We start from the raw sequence: 20,687 nt of genomic DNA, 5'->3' as shown, positions 1-20,687 counted from the left end.
TGTGCCCTGACCAAGAATTGAACCATGACCTTTTGGTTTATAGGTCAGTACTCAACCACTGAACCACTCTGACCGGGCTATAGAAGAGATTTTAATGCAGGATCAGCAGATTTTTTAATAAAAAGCCACAGAGTGCAAAAGTAGCTATAGGCAATACAAAAGTGAACTTTATTTACAAAAACTGGCATTGGGCTAAATTCGTAGTTGGCCTACTCCTGCTTTAATATATCTGTAGGCAAAGAAGCAAAGAATCTTAAGTAAAATTAAATATGTATAAGAGATTTCACTAGTAGAATAAGATCCTAGCAATAGAGTTTGGGGAACCTTAGGCACAAGTGGATTGTGGGTTTATCCTCTAATTGGATAGATAGTACCTCTCATCTTCAGGGACCAGAGAAAGGGAAAGGTCCTTAATGAGTTTTACTACTAAGGGTGTAAATAAATGTAGAGGGGCACAGCTACCAGTAAAATCAAAGTCTGGGGCGAGGGGGAGGGGATAACGAATTTAGATTGGACCTACAAAAGCTTACTACAGTTGCCAAGAGCTAGAGAAAAAAGGGACAAATGGGCAGAGCATAGAGGGTACTTCAGGCAATGAAACTACTCTGTATGATACCAGAATGGTGGACCCATGTCACTGTACATTTGTCCAGACCTGCAGAATGTGCAACACCAAGAGTGAGCCCTGGTGTTGGCTATGGACTTCGAGTGATAGTGGTGTGTCACTGTAGGTTCATTGGTTGTAACAAATTGTGCCGCTCTGAAGGAATGCTGCTAATGGGGGATGTGGGGAGTCTGTGTGTCTGTGAGGGCAGGGAGTATATGGGAATCTTTACCTTCTGCTCAATTTTGCTGTGAACCTAAAACTGCTCAAAAAATAATAATAATAATAAAGTTTACATGTTTTAAAAGCTTCTTAGTATATAGTATCTTAGCACACAGTAATCATTCTGATACGTAGTGAATGTACAAATAAAAGTCTGTTTCTCTTAACTGGAACTTCTATGCTTGTTCATCAGAATTTAACAGTGGAGATATTGAATAAAGACAATCACATATCATAGCAGTTCTTTTTCTGAGCAGATTCAGAGATCATCTTTATATTTCTAAGCAAAAATAGGAAGCCATCTAAATGCCTATTAATTGGGGAATGGATAAATAAAATGTGATCTGTTTGTACAGTGGCATATTAGAGATTTTTTAAATGAATTCAAGCTAAGTTAGTATATCAAAAAAATTAAAATTAAAAAATTAGTATATCAATATTATTAAAATCTCATTTATATACACATGTACATATAAAATATCTAAAAATATATTTTTAAAGAGATATATGATGATGAGCATGTTTCAGAAAGATAACAATAATGATACCATTTGTGTACATTTTGTGAGGGGAGACATAAATTTATAAAAAAATTTATTAGATGGATACAAAAAGTTCATGATAATGGTTACCTCTAGGGAGGTAATGTGGGAATGGGATTGAGAAAGGGAATAAAAAGGAATTTTCAGTTTTTCAGAATATTTGAGTTAAAAGGCGATATGGAGTTGATTTCTTCCTTTTTCCCATAAACAAAAAGTGTTTTGCCATGAGAACTGCCTTTCTTCTATGGCTGAGTTACAGTTAGCTAAAACTAAGTGGTACTGCATTTTGTTTTCCTCTTTGATAATAATTTTATAAACTATTTGGTGATTCATGAGACCTCTAAAATCATCCTAATGACTATGGTGCTGAACAGAAATAAGCAGGTATCCTTATCATTTCTTTCTCTAAGAATAGTCTATGGATCTTGGCTATCACCTGTGCAAAATAAACAAAAGACACTTTTCTATAGAAAATTCAACTATATGTGATATGTGAAGAGATATCATTAGTACTAATAATACTAATTTAACAGTCCTAATTCAGTTTTTATTATGCAGAATGTTATTTTCAGTGACTTTCTCAGATTTAATTTTTTAATTAAGCCTTTTATAATATTTTGAGATGATTAGAAAGTCACATTTACTTGTAAGAAATAATACAGTACCCTTTACCCAGTGTCCCTCCTTGGTGATATTTTTGAAACTATAGGACAGTATCACAGCCAGATCTTGGCATTGATGTAGTCAAGATACATAACATTTCTGTCACTTCAGTTATCCCTTAGGTTGCTCTTTTTCTTACCATCTTCTCTTCCTTCCTATCTCCACCCCCTTTTGAAATCCCTAGCCAACCAGGAAGTTCATCATCTCTATAATTTCGTCATTTCAAGAATGTTCCATGTAAAGAATTATATAGTATACTAGAGGCTCAGTGCACAAAATTCATGCACAAGTAGGGTTCCTAGCGGCTGCTAGCTGCTGGTCGGGACCTTCCTTCCCGCAGTTGGCCACTGGCCCCACCCCTGGTCGAACTCCTGGTCTAGGGGACAGTTTGCATATTAGGCTTTTATTATATAGGATAACCTTTGGTACTGTTTCTTTCTCTGAGCATAATCTCTAAAACAGCGGTTGCCAACCTTTCGGACCTCACGGACCACCAGTTGACAACCACTACTCTAAAGATTCTTCCAAATTGTTGTATGTATCATTAGTTGCTTCTTATTACTTTTGAGTAGTAGTCCATGCTCTACTCAGTTTACAGGCATACCTCATTTTATTGCACTTCACTTTATTTCACTTCACAAATGTTTCATTTATTTACAAATTGAAGGCAAGACCCTCCACCAGCAAAAAAGATTACAACTCACTTTATTGCAATACTTGCTTCATATTGGTGGTCGGGAACTGAACCTGCATTATATCTGAGGTATGCCTGTATTTAATCATCCTCCTGGTAAAGGACATTGAGTTGTTTCCATTTGGGGGCTGTTATGAATAAAGCTGCTGTATACATTCATGTACTAGTTTTTATGCAAATGTAAGTTTTTATTTCTCTGGAATAAATGCCTATGAGTACAATCCCGGGTAATAGGTTTATATTTAATATTTTAAGAAACTGTTTGTTTTCCAGAGTGGCTGTATCACTTTATATTTCTACTGGGAATGCACGAGCGATCTAATTTCTCTGCATCCTTGCAAGCACTTGGCTGTTATCACTTTTTTCTTTCTTTAATTTTTTGTAATTGATTTTAGAGAAAGAGAAACATCAATTTGTTGTTCCACTTATTTATGCATGCATTGGCTGATTCTTGTATGTGTCCTGGTCAGGTATCAAATCAACAACTTTGGCAATTGAGCTACCTGGCCAGGACCACTGTTTTTTATTTTAACCATTCTGATAGGTATGTGGTGATAACTCATGGTAAATTTTTAGTCTGGATTTCCTAATGGCTAATAATATTGCACATAATTCCATCTGCTTTTTTGCCATCTGTCTGTCTTCTTTCATGAAATGTCTGTTCAGATCTTTGTACATTTTCTATTTAGACGCTTGGTTTTTTTTACTATTGAATTGTTAGTGTTCTTTATATAATCTAGATACAAGTCTTTGGTTGGGTATATGGTTTGCAAATATTTTCTCCCACTCCGTAGTTTGCCATCCTCTTAACAGGGTCAAACTCAATTTTAATACTAATAGTTCTACATTTAAACTCTTAAATAAAACAAAATTACCTATCTAATGAATTTTTAAAAACCAAGATTTGCACAGTAAATCTTATAGTAAGTAAGGAAAGATGTAAGGAAAAAGTGGTCAGTCATAGACAATAGGAGAATGAAGTTCCATGTACTTTATTTCTTAAGATGTAATTTTAGATCACTTTTATTGCTTGTTACTAATTCTTATTTAGTATTTAAATAAAGACTAAACCTAATAAATGAAAATATTTCAAAATATTTTCAGAATAATGAGAACTAAATCAATCAGTTCACTTTAACATTTATGCTTTTAAAATTAGGTTTCAGATGATGATAAAGAAAAAGGAGAGGGTGCTCTTTCAACCGGGAAATCTAAAAAGAAAAAGAAGAAAAAGAAGAAGCAAGGTGACAATAACTCTCCTGCACAGGTAGAGTATCAAAACAAGCTTCATTCAGTAAGCACCTACTGCAGAAATGTGAAAAGAAAATGTTAAGACTATGTAGAGATAAAACACACATCAAATTTATGTGAAAATTCCCTAAATGTTTTAAAGATTTTATACATAGTACTATTAAAGAAACAAAACAAAACACCTTTGTTGCTTAAAAAAACCTAAATCCAGTCGAAACCGGTTTGGCTCAATGGATAGAGCGTCGGCTTGGGGACTGAAAGGTCCCGGGTTCGATTCCGGTCAAGGGCATGTACCTTGGTTGCGGGCTTATCCCCAGTTGGGGGTGTGCAGGAGGCAGCTGATCGATGACTCTCTCTCATCGATGTTTCTAACTCTCTTATCTTCTCTCCCTTCCTCTCTGTACAAAACCAATAAAATATATATATATTTTTAAAAAATCCAAGTTGTAAGCCCAAAAGTAAATAAATAAAATTCTAAATTAGTCCAGATGCATTTTGTGCTGAAATGGGAAAGGAGGTTCATACAGTATTTCACACCTACAGAAATTCTAACTTTGTGCTGCTCCTCCGTTTTCCTTTTCTTTGGTCTCTCCCATCTGGGAAATGTTTTAGATTATATTGTAGATCAGTGGTTCCCAATGTGGGGCACACTCCCCACAGCAATTTGAGAATGAGTTATTAACAGTGAATTTTTTGCATTTCTTACGATTCTAGGGGCCTCAAATACAATATATAAATATAGTTACATTTATGCATTTCGGTTCTTTATCATGTGATTTTGAAACTTTATTTTTTCTCATATCACATCTTTTTTTCTTTAACAATTTCTTAGGGATTTCTTCCTCATTACTTCAACTGTTCTTTCGTTCTTTTATTTTCCTCTTTCATGGATGCCATGTTCTTTGGAAGCTTGTTTAGACCAAGTTAGTGGCCTTTTCGGCTTCTGCCACTTGAATAGGAGTTCACTTTTTGAATAATAGAATTATATGTCACAGGGGGGCATCAGGATTTTTGAAATGTTTAGGTGGGGCATGGCCAAAAAAGATTGGAACCACTGATATAGATGAAAACAAAGATATTTTAATTTCATACATGCAATATTACTGGAAATTACATATATGCTATATTACTGGAACTGGTAACCACTTGGTTCATGGGTTGAATCAATCACTGAGCCACACGGGCTACATGGATTTTTTTCATTTTTATTTTAATCCTCACTTGAGGATATTTTTCCATTGATTTTTAGAGAGAGTGGAAGGAAGAGGAAAAGACAGAAACATCGATATAAGAGAAACACATCAATTGGTTGCCTTCTGCATGTGCCCTGACCAGGGCCAGGGTAGGGAAGAAGCCTGCAACCGAGATACATGCCCTTGACTGGAATTGAACCCAGTGTATGCCTGGGCAAGCCGATGCTCTATCACAATGAGCACACTGGCGAGGGCTGGATTTATTTTTGAAAGCAGCATATCACCATTACATTACAATATATGAAAATCTTATTACTTATTTACAACTATGCTAAATAATTGTCTGAGAAATGTTATTGACAGCTATCCTTTGCTAGCAATACCTCCTGAAATCCATTTAGCCAACTTGTTCTGGATTTCTGTGTTGATTATGGCCTTCCTGGGCTTGTAGATTGGTGAATTCCTTTTAAAGGAAATTTTGAGAGATTGATGTATTCTGTAAATTTCAACTCATTGGAAAAGGTCGTTGTGAAAGTTCCTTTGGTTTTTGATGATATTCCTTTTTTTAAAAGTTTGATTTGTTTTTTTGTTTTGTTTTGTTTTGTTTTTAAATATATTTTATTGATTTTTAACAGAGAGAAAGGGAGACAGATGGAGAGCTAGAAACGTCAGAGAAACATCGATCAGCTGCCTCTTGCACTCCCCCTACCGGGATGTGCCTGCAACCAAGGTACATGCCCTTGACTGGAATCGAACCTGGGACCTTTCAGTCTGCAGACCGACGAAATTACCACTGAGCCAAACCGGCTTCAGCTGATCTGTTATTGTTTTTTTATTAAATACAATGAAGCCTGGCCAGCATGACTCAGGAGGTCATGGTTTGATTCTTGGTCAGGGCATTTGCCTAGGTTGAAGGCTCAATCTCCAGTGAGGAGGGTGTGTAGGAGGCAGCTGATCAATAATTCGGTCATCATTGCCGAAACCAGTTTGGCTTAGTGGTAGAGCATCGGTCTGCGGACTGAAGGGTTCCGGGTTCGGTTCCGGTCAGGGGCATGTACCTTGGTTGCGGGCACATCCCCGGTGGGGGGTGTGCAGGAGGCAGCTGATCGATGTTTCTCTCTCATCGATGTTTCTAGCTCTCTATCCCTCTCTCCCTTCCTCTCTGTAAAAAATCAATAAAATATATTTTTTTAAAATAATAATAATAATTCGGTCATCATTGATGTTTCTGTCTCTCTCCCTCTCCCTTCCTTTTGAAATAAATAAATATGTAAATATGCATGTGTGTGTGTTTATTTAAAATATATATATATATATATATATATATATATATATATATATATATGCCTAAGCAACTGTTCAACTGAAAGCTATGACATGCACTGACCACCAGAGGGCAGATGCTCAACACACAGGCATGGAAACATGGAACAGACTGATGAGTCTCAAAGGGAAGGGGGCAGGGGAGAAGAAATTAACCAAGGATCTTATATATGCATATTAGAGGCCTGGTGCACGGATTCGTGCACCGGTAAGGTCACTCGGCCTGACCTGCAGGGATCGGGCTGAAACCAGCTCTCCAACATCCCCCAAGGGGTCCCGGATTGTGAGAAGGTGCAGCTCGGGCTGAGGGACTCCACCGATACGCCTCTAGTAAGTTTATAAAAGTCTTAGAGTCAGACTTTTCTTCAAATTTTAGTTTCTTCATTGTTTAAATGAGATATCCATGAAGTTCTGTGTGAAGTAGATTTTAAATAGTAAAAATGGGTAATTTTAAATCATCTAATAGACTACTTTTCTTTCTAGGATCCAGAAGAATTAGAAAAGGAGATTAGAGAAGAGCTTCCAGTGAATACCTCTAAAGTTCGTCCAAAACAGGAAAAAGCTTTTTCTTCGAAAACCATAAGCACTAGTGATCCAGCAGAAACACTTGTCAAAAATAGCCAGGTGATTTTTTGAAATTTAAAAAGTAAAATTTTGATGACTTGAGAATTATATTATAATTAATATTTTATTGAAGTATTGTGCTAAGTATTTAAAATTCTCAAAATAATTTATTCTTCACAAAAAGAAAAACAAGAAAGGTAGGACCATTATGTAAATGAGGTTAGAGAAGTTGAACAAACTTGTCCAAAATTGCATAGCTATCAATGGTAAAATCAGATCTGCTAGTTTATATTTTCTCCTATTAACTGTCTAGGCATGCAGGGATCAATAAATAGCTCAGAGAAAATGTGCCTGGTTGCATTTTTCCCAAAGCATGCACGTAATATGATTATGGTCAAACCTCTCTAAATGGAGCATTTAATAAATTTGGTAAGAGGTTCTTAAAACATGTGCCTTTTGTGGAAATTTTTGATGTGTCAGAAGGCACCACATTACAGAAAGTCTAGGTCACTGACACATACTGATTTACATTTAGGTGAATTACATCTTGTTGAAATATATTAAATTCTACTGGAGTTGAATGGTTCATTTATTTACTCATTAAAAAAATATGTTGGGTACCATATGCCACACACTGTTTTAGGTTCTGAGAACTAAGGAAACAAAAGCTAATCTCTGCCTTTGTGGAGCTTACTTGCTTCACAAAACAACTTTAGACAAGAACTGGGATTACCAATAAGAGAGAATTCATAACCATCTTGTCCTAAAACACAGTTGTAACCATTCTTCCTATTTGGATTGGGTGCTTTTATCTCCCTGAGAGTACTTTGAGATAAAAGGATGCAATCTCAACACATTTGTAGGTTTAAAAGGACTACAAAGGGTCATTTGACATTCTGATGTTTTGCTTAAATTATTTTCAGAAGCCATCTTGTAAAGAATATTAATATAGATAAGTGAGAGAACAGAGGAGGAAAGGAGATTAAAAATAAGTAGTAAAACAATATGTTTGGTATGAAATAAACACAGGTAACCTTAAGAAAGTTGAACGGAACCATAATGCTGCTGCAGATCCCTGAAATAGGAAGAAAGAACCCCAGGATTTATCTGGGCACACACGGCTCCCTCCTTTTGTTTCCTTTTCCTTGGTGCTTTCTTCAACCAAGGAGCTTGAAAGCACAAAGGGCAGGAGAAACATTACTTATCCTGGTTTCTATCTATGCTAATAAGAGTAATATGCTAATTAGACCAAATGACCTTCTGGATGTTATTCCAGACAAAGCCGCAGAGGCTGAGGTAGAAGCAGTTAGGGGCAATCAGGCAGGCAGTGGAACAGTTAGGAGCAATCAGACCAGCAGGGGAGCAGTTAGGGGCCATCAGGCCAGCAAGGGAGCAATTAGGGGGCCATCAGGCCAGAAGGGGAACAGTTAGGGGGCAATCAGGCCAGCAGGCAGAGGCAATTAGGGGCAATCAGGCTGGCAGGCAGAGGTGGTTAGGGGCGATCAGGCTGGCAGACAGGTGAGTGGTTAGGAGTGAGCCATCCCGGATTGGAAAGGGTACAGGTCAGGCTGAGGGAAACACACACACACACACACACACACACACACACCACACCACCCCCAGTGCACGAATTTCATCCACCAGGCCTCTGGTATTCAAAATAACACAGGTAAAGCTAAAGGGTGAGATGATCTCTTACTCATCTGTTAAAAGCCTCAGGGAACTCCAAATATTGGAGATTCTATTATTACTTGGTTTTGACAGGTCATTGACTTCAGTGAGGCAAATCAATTTAACTCCTTTCTGCTCATAGGTTGAAGAAGGAGAAGCAAAGCTCAAGAGTCTAGGCCCTAGGCATTATGATATCACCACCAAACTGGATAAAACTTGGAAGATTTGGACCTGAGTTTAAGTTGCTTTGATTGGCAGAACTAATAGCCATAGTCAGCTTTTGCTTGAGCTCATGTTTTCCCATAGGTAGGAAACAAGCTATTGCTGATGCTGTTTGAGATACTCCTACCTCTTGAGAAGGAAAAAGGCGGGTATTGCCTACTGGTAGTTCTGAAGTTCAGAAATTAGTGGTTTTCTTTTTGTCTTTCACATGAAAAGGTTTTAAGTTGAGTGGTGGGAAGTGGACAGAACCATTGAATTGCTAACAAATATAAAATCATAAATTTAAAAGTTAATGAAAATTATTTACTCCTATTTGAGATTCAATAAACATCTTGTAATTTTAAATCTTCATTTTTATCTCAACCTGTATTTGTAGATAAAGATATATTCAGTTTTGTCACTAGAGGGCAGGTGTGAGTTGTGCTTCTGGAAACCATTTTTGTATTTAGTTGCTGCTAGCCGGCCTCTTATTATTATGATATTACATTTTATTTGGAATTTCATTTATTACATTTTATTTGGAATGTCATACAAAAAATTTAAAATAATTGTATTCCAAAATAGCCTATCAAGACTCTTCCACCTGCTGTTTCTACCGAGCCATCTGTTATTTTATCAAAAAGTGATTCTGACAAGAGCTCTTCCCAAGTGCCACCGATGCTACAAGAGTCAGATAAATCCAAGTCAAATACTAAGCAAAATAGCGTGCCTCCTTCACAAAGTAAGTCATCTCATTTTTTGTTCTTTTGTGTGCTCTCTATACTGTTTATAAGTGTTACTATCTTAGAAGCCTAAGGTATTTAGACTTCTGATCATAGTTTTTAGTTGATTTTTTTCAAGGAAAGGGAGAGGAAAAGAGAAACATCGATAATGATGTGTGAGAGGAATATCATTGACTGCCTCCTGCATAGCCCCTCCTGGGGATCAAGCCTGAAACCTGGGCATGTGCCCTGACTGGGAGTCAAACCAGCAACCTTTCCGTGCACAGGACACTGCCCAGCCACCTGAGCCACACCGCCAGGGCAGAGGGTGCACATGTTCTTGAAACGGCAGATTGTTACCATTTTTCTAGTTCAAAACTGGTAAAATGTCATCCATTTGGTTAAGCTAAATATTGGAATTGAAAGAAAAGAGGAAGGCAGACATAGAATAACCTAAAACATGTAACTAGAACTTAAAAACTTAAACATAAAATCTAAGGCACTCTTAGTGGACTTCAAAGCATGTTTTCATTGGTGCTACTTTTATATTTTTGAAACATAACGATATTTATTATCCTCCTAACTTTTTTATCTCCTGTTGTTTTTTATTTTTTTATTTCTCTTTCAGCCAAGTCTGAAACTAGCTGGGAATCCCCAAAACAAATAAAAAAGAAGAAAAAAGCCAGGCGGGAAACGTGAATTTTCTTTTCCTGAATAGGACATGTGTTTGCAGACACTGTCTTGAAGATTATGCTGTTTATGCAATAATTTGTGAACATGTACAGAGTTTTATATAAATTTAAACCAATTTTTAAGACAAAACTGTGAACATAACCACCATAAAAATGGAATCAAAGGAAAGTTAATTTATGAAATTAAGAGGTCAGCAGAATATATATACTACATTGCTGGAAGACACTTGGGAAAGTCTTTTCAATTTAATGAGAACGTTCTTAATTCAAGAATATTATCCTGGTTTTACAACAGTGCCCTGTTTACAACAGATTGTGCCCTATTTCTTCTGCAACTGAGGAATAAAGGATTCTGATTAGAGAGAGAGGGTTGCCTACAAATTCGTAGGCAACTTCTCGGACCTTATGCACGGAACTTATACCATTTGAATCTGTTTTATGCTTAAATCAAAGTGCTTTGATCAAATGCATAATCTGCCATATCTTTACATATTTGTTGGTAGCAATTTGTATTAAAGGAATCACAAGTGCAAATAAAAAGTCATTTATCATTTATTTAACTAAACTGTCATGGTTTAGTTTATAATTTTTAAAAAGTTCTTAATTAAAACATTGAAAATGCAGTTGACACTTATGGCTTATGAACTTATTTTTGATAGTCTTACATTACTTGAATTGTTCAAAGTACAATATATTTTAAATTAAGAATGGTAAACTGTATGTCTTTGTTTTATACTTTCAAAGATGAGACTCTCAAATAATGCTCTTGTTTATGATTTGAAAACTTTCAAACAAAATGTAACTTATTTTTCCTTTCCCTAGCAATTTTTTCCAGTGTCATCTCTTCATTACTAACACTTTTTGACTATAAAAATGAAATCTTTCACAAACTAGTTCTACAGACAGAACTTTTGAGTATACGATGGAGAATAGAAACCTAGCGTCAGACAGCTTTAATTGACATTGTCAAGACCTCCAGCTATCAGGAATACGTTTTTTACTGCCTTAACCTGGAGTGCGTAGAATATGCATCAATTTCTTGAAGGGGATTCGTGTTTTTATAAGAATTTTCTTGTAATTATTGCAATCATGGTCAAATAAGGAATGTTTCCTGCTTGAAACTATTAATTTAAATGCTGTGGGAGTTGTTTCACCATTTCAGGCACTGTGTAATTCTATTGTGATAAACTGGCAGGTATCTTTGTAACTATAAATAGTGCATGCTCAGCCATGTACACTGTAAATAGCCTTTACCAAACGTGTTTGACAAGGACCATAATTAACATCACTTAGTGAATTGTGATAAAGAAAAAAGCCATGATTTGATGTGATTGGCTTAATTGTTTTTTTATGTGGCGCCAAGAATGAAACTGTTTAGCTGTAACCAATGGTACTGATCTGTCCATCCAGTGTTGTCTTTATTCTCTTTGATTGTGATTTGATAGTATTGCATTGTCAATCCAGGAAAGCTAAAGATACAAAATGGTTTTAGTTTTGCTGAAGACTGGCCTTATTAATGGACAGCTTTCCTAATACGCGATTATTAACTCTTATCGGGTGTCAACATCTGTTTCAGGAACATGGCAGTATGTTTACATGTCAGAAGTTTTGTTTATGATATTTCTAAATTGATTTGTTTTAAATAAATTCAGCAAATGGATAGCATTGTTTTTATTTGCTTCAATATTGGGATAAATATGCTGACATTCGAGGAATGGATTCCTTCAAATGACTTTAGTCTGTTAGCTTTTCACATAGATGATTCCTAAGTAGATTCAAGGATTCCTGTGTTGCCGGCACTTTGTAAAGATCTGACAAAGGAGAATTCAGTAGGGAGTCTAATTTTAGGATGTGCCAAAAGATGTGTGCTCAAAAAAATTAAACTCTCTCAACTCTACCTCACCATTTCTTTATCCTAGAATTTTGTTGGCTATATCAAGTGTTGAACTTTGTTTCTCAGTTTAGCATCACCCAGTCAACCATTTATGCCAGGTGTTAAAGACACTGTCTTTTAAGGAGAAATGAATTGTGGCGCTGGAACAGTAAGTTCGTTCTGGTTCACATGCATGAGCTGCAAACTCCCGCCGGATTACAGTATCATTGTTGCTTGCTCTTGACGTGTCCCAGAGGTCTTTCTGTGACATGAAAGGAGTTTCTGGAATCAACACAGGAACTGTTCCCATCATCAACTCAGAAGGCATACAATCAAGTAGTGATTCAGGGAGGAGGGGAAGAGGAGCCCATTGCTCCCTGGGGCTCGGATTAGTGGCTCCCCAAACTGTCAGTAGGAAGATGACTGATCCCTTTGGTCTTCAGGCCTGGAGGGCACCTGTTCTGAGGAGCAATTAAGGCTCCTGTAGAAAACTACTTTAAATCGTCCTAATCTCTTCTGTCTCCGTACACTGAAAATTCCTCCCTGTTCTGGACTGGGGAGTAGTGGTTTAGGGTTTCCCCAGGTGGAAACCTCATCTAACTATACTCTGGACTAAGTGAAACAGTTGAGAGAGTCCAAAAAGTATTAAAACGCCAATGTAATTTACCATGTTTACTTGGTGCATGCGTTCTGTTGGGGGGTGGGAGGGAACAGTGAAAATAATACATTCAAATCTAATGGTATTACTTCATAGACTAATCCAGTTTGTATTTGGTTAAAAAATATTGAAGGGCAATATTTAACTACAGAGTTATAGTTTTTCTTCATTAAAAACAGTCGTCTGTTAATATAAGGTCTTTCAAAACTTAGAAATTAGGTTTAAGATGTCTAATAGATGTCTTAAGTCTTTCCTGTAAACTCACTGCACAAACTGGAATTACTTTCCAAAAGACTTAGGGAATGCAAATGTGTTATTTGTAAAATGCATTGAGTATTGTAAATAAAGCCATTTTTGTTTTGTTTAACTTGCTCATTCTAGATCTCTTATGGGGAGGGACTTCTCAGTCATTTTGCATCGTAAGCTATTATAAAGTCAATTACTTTTTGATGTTCTGGATGTTTCTGTCTAAAACCATAGGTGCACCTGTAGGCTTTACCAGTCAAATATTTGGAGTTAAGCATCTCTTAGAATGTCCCAGTTCATGGCGCTGGGAAACAGCTTCTATCTTACCGCACGTTAGCAAGAGAAGTAACTGCCACCAGGTGAGTTACACCAATGGTGTCAACCTTTTAGGCTCAGAAGTTGATTCCCCTTTGGCACTGTGTGTGAGTGTGGCCGTGTCCCCCCAACAAGAACAACTTAAATAAGATGGTTTATTTCTCTCTCGTGTAAAGGCAGCCAGCCCAGCGCAACGTGACGCTGCAAGGTCAGGGACGCACGGTCCCGCTGCTGCCCCTCCCTGTCCTCGACACGTGGCTGTCCAGTCAGGGCCGAGAGTGGGAGCAGCTGGAAATGTCTTATCAGCATTTCTGCCCCTTTAAGAACACCTCTTATAAATTATTCACACCACATAGGCTTATCAACACAAACTTAATCACTTGATTCCTAGCTACAAAAGGGGATGGAAAATTGTCTTTACTCTTTATTGTCATTGGCCAAATGAACATGTCAGAACCCATTACTGAGGAAGCAGCGGAGGCACAGCTAGTTGTCTGTCTTGGGGTTGACATACAATAGGTAGGCTGTACCCAAGCATCATTTTTAAGATGAGGTTTTAGCTCATCCAACTGAGTGGAAAGTTTGACATCTCTCAGATGCTGCTTCAAGTAGCAGCTAATAATTTATATGTAGTATATTCGGGGAGAAATTCCTTCCGCTCAGTGAAAGCTTTAAATTCCAGAGAAAAGACAAAAGTAGCCTATCACACGTAAACTGCAAGCATGAGATTATAACTATAATTATTTATAACGTAAATAACTATAGTTATGATAGAATTATTGAAACGTGTAAAATATTTAATCATAAGGCATTACTACTTTATGAATAATTTAACAAGAGAGTAATTTCTAACCCTAGCATCAAGACAAGTATCTGAGGTGCATTGTAAATGTTTGTTGACTAATAATTATTACAGTATTGAGGTTTATGAACAGGCTAATTTGAATAAAAACTTAAGCAAATTCAAGGTCATCCCCAGAATAATGGCATTCTTATTTGTATATGTGTGCTTTCCTTTTTTATTTACTGTATCAAAGCCTTTAAAATGCGTATATGTAACCTGTATATAAATTATAAAGCATAATAAAATGAACACCTAAAACCACCATTCTGCTTAAGAAATAGAACATTACCATACCAGTGGGATATTGGGGGTGAACTTGACTTTTGTTGTTGTTTGGTAACAGGATCCAAAAGGGAAAGTCATGGATGAAAATAGCTCTCAAATGCCCCCCTTGTCCCAGGTGGTCCTCAGTGCGGGAGCTGGCCAAGGGTCCCACGTGACATCTAACCTGGGGACTTACGTACAAGGTACATGGCAGACACTAAAGAATTCTACAGGATAGGCAAGATAGATAGGGTGCTGGTGCTTGACGCAGCTCAGATAAGGGGAAATACCGGACGGGCTTGCTGCGATCTGGGCAAAGGCCTGCTCCAGAAACCAGCATGGGCGTAGCGGGGAGGGTCAACAGCCAGGCTCGGGCTGTGTGGGAAGCAATCTTGGTTCCGGCTAGGATCCATCCCCGAGGTCCTGCAGTGGTCACTTTATAACATAGTCTCCACAAGAGAGATTAACGGGAACATTTACAAATTGGTATAACGAATGTTTGTTTCCTGATTGTGTACCAGATAAAACACTGCCAGCACTAGAAGAGAATACACTGGAGTGACTGATACTCAAAAAAACGAGAGAGGCCAGCCAGCAGGCTCAGTGGTTGAGCGTCGACCTATAAACCAGGAGGTCATGGTTTGATTCCCTGTCAGGGCACTTGCCTGGGTTGCAGGCTTGATCCCCAGTGGGGGGCGTGCAGGAGGCAGCCAGTCAAGGATTCTCTCTCATCATTGATGTTTCTATCTTTCTCTTCCTCTCTGAAATCAATAAAAGGCATATATTTTATAAAACAACCTAAAGAACCGAAACCGGTTTGGCTCAGTGGTAGAGCGTCGGTCTGCGGACTGAAAGGTCCCGGGTTCGATTCCGGTCAAGGGCATGTACGTTGGTTGTGGGCACATCCCTGGTAGGAGGTGTGCAAGAGGCAGCTGGTCGATGTTTCTCTGTCATCGACGTTTCTAGCTCTCTATCTCTCTCCCTTCCTCTCTGTAAAAAATCAATAAAATATATTTAAAAAAAAAAAAAAAAAAAAAAAAACCTAAAGAGCTTTCTGTTTTGGAATAAGCACCTAAAAAAAGAAATTGAGGGGTTGGGGGGAGGAAATCCGATTACATCACAATGAAAACTATCATATCTAGAAATAAATTTTCAAGAAAGAAAACCACATGAAAACTAAAGTTATTGAAGGACAGAAGCCAATAGGACAAATGAAAAACTGTCGCGTTCTTTGTTTGGAAAATAAAATACCAATCTTTCCTAAGTTAACATACAAATTGAATCCGGTTTCCATTACAATGCAATAGATTTTTTTAAAGTACCTCACAGATTGTGAAAGCAAATTATTTGGAAAAAATCAGGTAGTGGGAGCAGCAGGAGATGGGTAGGAGGGGACTGGCCTTAAGAATACCAATTATCAGGCCCTCACCGGTTTGGCTCGGTGGACTGAGCGTCTGCCTGCAGGGGTTGCAGGCTCAATCCCCCAGTAGGGGGTGTGCAGAAGGCAGCCGATCAATGATTCTCATCATCGATGTTTTTATCTCTCCCTCCTTTCTGATATCAATAAAAATATATTAAAAAAAAAAAAAAAACAGGTATCAGATAAAATATGAAATGGCTTGTTGCCTGGCAGGATTCTTAGTTGTGAAACCAGGACTTCCCTTTGGCTAGTTTATACTGGGAGGGAATCTGGAAGCACCAGAGGTGCAGGTCCTCACCGCACCCCAGAATAGGGTGTTAGCCACCCAGCCACATTCAGAAGCTGCTCTAGCTAAAGCCATCCACCCACAGGCCCCGCCTCTGCTGCCTCTGCCCCAGGAGCTCCCCACCAGCATCCCCACCGGCTCACTGGCTCGGCTCAGGCCTCTGATGACCTCACTTCTTTCTTTGTGGGTGTTGGGCAGAAGCAAGTCAAATCCACGCCTGTTCGAAGCCAGGGGTTCTGCAGGTTGAACTTGGACCACTATGTGGGGAACGTCAAACAGATAGGATATTCAAAATTCAACTATGGAGCTGCTGAAACCTGGTGACACCTTATGGAAGATAACCTGCCTAGCAACAGCAACATCTAGATCTGTGTTTGACCAAACCACTGGGTGATGCATAAACTTAAGTATCGCAACCCCCAGACGAGGCTCAGCAGTCATTTAGGAAACTCTCAGAACGGGCTCTCTCCCAGCTGGCCTCCTCGGAGAAGCCGGGGTGTGGAGGAGGGGGAGTCCCCATGCTAGATGGCAAGCACCTCCTCCACGCCAGGTGGGAGGGGGAGCACAGGGGAGGCTCCATGTGCCCCCAAATCCCTAAACCTCAGCCTGGCCAGGATTGAAGGACAAGGGATGAGGTTTAGGCTGCAGCTAAGGATGGGGCTGGCCTTGAGTTACTGCAAGTGCCTGGGAAGGATGGAATTTTCCAAGGACAGCTCTACTGGAGAATTCAGCAGGAGAGGAAGGAAGGAGGTGTTTTGTTTTCAGACACCACTGCACTGGCAGTAATTAACAAAAATGCAATGTCCTCTTGGAGACCCCATTTCATGCTATGAACCTCATTGCGTAGACACGGATAAGTCGGTAATGCCGTGTTTGAGAGACCCCCGGGCTAGAACCCATTCCTCTCTTATCACCATCACTGTAGGAAGGGCAGGTGTGCCTGACTTGGGGCTGGCAAACACACAGTACACAGAGGGTGTATTGTAGGATTGTAGGCCTGACACTTGTGTGATTTCATCCACCAATGTCACCCCAATAAATCCAATTTAAAAAACAAGAAAGGCAGTGAGGAGATAAAGTTTTATTTCCTTATTTATTTTTCTATCTTCTTAGTGATTTCAGAGAGGAAGGGAGAGGGAGGGAGAGATAGAATCATCAATGATGAGAGAGAATCATTGACCTGCTGCCTCCTACACACCCCCTACTGGGGATTGAGCTCCCGCAACGCAACGGGGCATGTGCCCTGATCCAGAATTGAACCACGACCTGCTGGTTCCTAGGCTGACACTCAACCACTGAGGCACACTGGCCAGGCATAGATAAGGTTTTATTATTTTTAAAAAATAATTCTTTAGTCGAAACCGGTTTGACTCAATAGATGAGCGTCGGTCTGCAGACTTGAGGGTCCCAGGTTCAATTTCGGTCAAGGGCATGTACATTGGTTGCGGGCATGTCCCTGGTAGGGGGTGTGCAGGAGGCAGCTGGTCAATGTTTCTCTCTCATCGATGTTTCTAACTCTCTATCCCTCTCCCTTCCTCTCTGTGGAAAATCAATAAAATATATAAAAAATAGTAATTCTTTATAGTTGTATTAGATATGTCCCCATATTCCCCCATTGACCCCCTTCAGCCTGCCCAGACCACCCCCCCACACACACACACACACACACAGGCCTCAGCATCCTATATTGTCCGTGTCCATGGGTTATGCATATATGCATACAAGGTCTTCTATTGCTCCCTCCCCCACCTTCCCTCTATAGGTAAGGTTTTAAATACATGGACCTGCAAGTAAAAACATCATTCCAATGGCTTTAGCCTCTCCATGTCACCACGCAGCTCCTTTATAAATTAAGACCTGGGCACCAATTACAAAGTGAGTCATCATTTGGAAGTGGACTATTTTCTCAGCTAGCAGGCCTGGAGAAAATGTCTTTGGGAAATCTGTACGGAGGATGGTCGCTGGGGGCTTTCTCTTGGCCACGCCAGACCTGAAATCTGCGAACCTGGGCCAGGAAAGCTGTGTGGTGCTCTGTACCTCAGCTTGCTCCAAAACTCCATCCTGCATACGTTTCTGCAGAACCCAGAGTTCAAAGGAAAGCAGTACGGAGCGTTGCAAAGATTCCAGGAAAGGGAGTTAGAATTTACATCCAGCCCTTATTACTCACGCCTTCACTTCTTGGGGGCCATAAAACCTAAAAGGGGAGAGTGACCAAGGAGCATCTTTAAAGAGGAAACCCGGATGATAATGAGACTATTTAAAACGCCCCGCTCGGTCCAGGCCTCAGCCGGAGGCTCTGTGGAGATGTATTGAGCACTTACTGTCAAAAGCCCGGGATTATGCTTGTCTGAGGGAAAAGGCAAGGTGAGCTGGCCAGGCTCAGATCGGCTGCCAGGAATTTGTTATAAACCCGGGCCCCAGGGAAAGACTCCGCTCAGCACCGCCTCTGGCACCTGGAACTACCCTGTTTCCCCGAAAATAAGACAGTGTCTTATATTAATTTTTTCTCCTGAAGTTGCGCTAGGTCTTATTTTCAGGGGATGTCTTATCTTTCCATGCGCTAGGTCTTATTTTCGGAAGATGTCTTATTTTCGGGGAAACACGGGTAGGACCGAGCCTGATGAGAGGCTCAGAAAAGTATTGTTCAACGGCTACATGAACACAAACCCAGGTCAAATGTGTTGCCCGTTTTATAAAGAAGGCAGCTTCTCCCTGACTGGTGTGGCTCAGTGGATAGAGCGTCGGCCTGTGGACTGGAAGGTCCCAGGCTCAATTCTGGTCAAGGGCATGTAACTTGGATGTTTCTTTCTTTTTTTTTTTAATTTTATTTATTTTTTACAGATAGGAAGGGAGAGGGATAGAGAGTTAGAAACATTCATGAGAGAGAAACATCAATCAGCTGCCTCTGGGGACGTGCCCGCAACCAAGGTACATGCCCTTGACCGGAATTGAACCTGGAACCCTTCAGTCCGCAGACTGATGCTCTATCCACTGAGCCAAACTGGCCAGGGCTCCTTGATGTTTCTGACTCTCTATCCCTCTCCCTTCCTCTCTGTAAAAAAATCAATAAAATATATATTTTTAAAAGAAGAAGAAGGAGGAGGAGGAGGAGGAGGAAGAGAAGGAGGAGGAGGAGGGGGAGGAGGAGGAGGGGGAGGAGGGGGAGGAGGAGGAGGAGGAGGAGACAGCCTCACTGACAAGGCAGACATGTCTCTGTTCCTCACGTGGACAAGCCTTCTGCAGCCCCGAGTACCTGCAATATTCTAGGCATCGGGCATCGTGTTAGGTGCAGGGATACAACAGTCACCAAGAAAACATGACAGATCCGCCTCTCATCTCACTGACGAGCCCCTAGCGGGATGACAAGCAGCAGGCAGCTGTGAGACAGGAAGATCAATGCCGGCCCGGACGTGTAGAATGACCAGGACGGAACCCTGATTCTTCGCCTCCTCTGGAGCCGTGGAGGGAGGGGCCCAGCTGTGGCCCTGCTCGGCAGTGTCGTGTGGGCCAGGGAAGGCTCCAGGGGTCAGGCTCACCTTGTACGCGTGCCCGGGTCTCAGTTTCCAAAGCAGACTGAGCGACGACGTGGAGAAGCTGAGGCCGTTGGGAGAAGAATGCATTCCAGTTCCCGAGAGAAGCTGCGGGTTGGTCAGGGTACAGAAGAAGGGGTAACGGGCATGCACAGGTCACAGCCCTTCCTTCCTGTGTTTCTGCAGGACCGGCAAGCCGAGGATCGGCCTGGGGGAGAAGCCCTGCATTCCAGAAACCTCTCCCTCCCCGCCCCCTCTCCCAGAGGCCCAGGCGGACAGGCCACCGCAGGTCCAGGGGGAGCTACGGTGGAAGGACGGCGATGCAGAGGAGGCTCCGGGTGACGTCCGGGGAGACACACACCCCGGGTCGGCTGTTCAGACAGAGCTCCCTCGCTCAGAGCCACACCGGGCCACCCACCTCCAGGAGGAGGGCAGCTCCCAACAGCCGAGGTCTGAGACAGCCCTCTCCTCGAAAAACAACGGTTTGCTCTGGACGCCAAACCATCTTATCATCGGCCTCTCTTGTTCCTCTTGCTACAATTACCCTCGCCTGATGGCTGGCATCCTTTGACCTGTCCATGGCCAGCACACTTGAGGGCCGAGGGGAGCACAGGAGGACACTGAGCTCTTGTTCTAAGGCCGTGGTCGGCAAACTCATTGGTCCACAGAGCCAAACATCAACAGCACAACGATGGAGATTTCTTTGGAGAGCCACATTGTTTACACTTAAACTTCTTCTAACGCCGCTTCTTCAACACAGACTCTCCCAGGCCGCGGTATTTTGTGGAAGAGCCACACTCAAGGAGCCACAAAGAGCCGCATGCGGCGGCTCGCGAGCCGCAGTTTGCCGACCACGGGTCTAAGCTAACGGGACAACCCACGGGTCCGGGCTGCCTGTCTCTACGTGAG

General features: G+C 40.7%; 1 protein-coding gene across 9 annotated transcripts in view; it reads left to right on the top strand.

Annotated features, from left to right (window-relative positions):
- The window catches only part of MTDH (metadherin), a 50,286-nt gene extending 38,284 nt beyond the window's left edge, over positions 1-12,002 (top strand). For all 9 annotated transcript variants that reach the window (XM_084864559.1, XM_084864558.1, XM_084864564.1 and 6 more), the window contains 4 exons: positions 3,885-3,992; positions 6,976-7,116; positions 9,514-9,670; positions 10,279-12,002. In XM_084864559.1, the coding sequence (XP_084720685.1) occupies positions 3,885-3,992; positions 6,976-7,116; positions 9,514-9,670; positions 10,279-10,349 (477 nt within the window). In that variant the 3' untranslated portion in view covers positions 10,350-12,002. The remainder of the gene's footprint in view (positions 1-3,884; positions 3,993-6,975; positions 7,117-9,513; positions 9,671-10,278) is intronic.
- Positions 12,003-20,687: the final 8,685 nt, after the last annotated feature.

Source organism: Pipistrellus hanaki, assembly GCF_964339955.1.
Source record: "Pipistrellus hanaki genome assembly, chromosome: 17".
Taxonomy (NCBI): domain Eukaryota; kingdom Metazoa; phylum Chordata; class Mammalia; order Chiroptera; family Vespertilionidae; genus Pipistrellus; species Pipistrellus hanaki.
The sequence above is the reverse complement of the archived record's forward strand: the minus strand, read 5'-3'. Positions and strand labels throughout refer to the sequence as shown.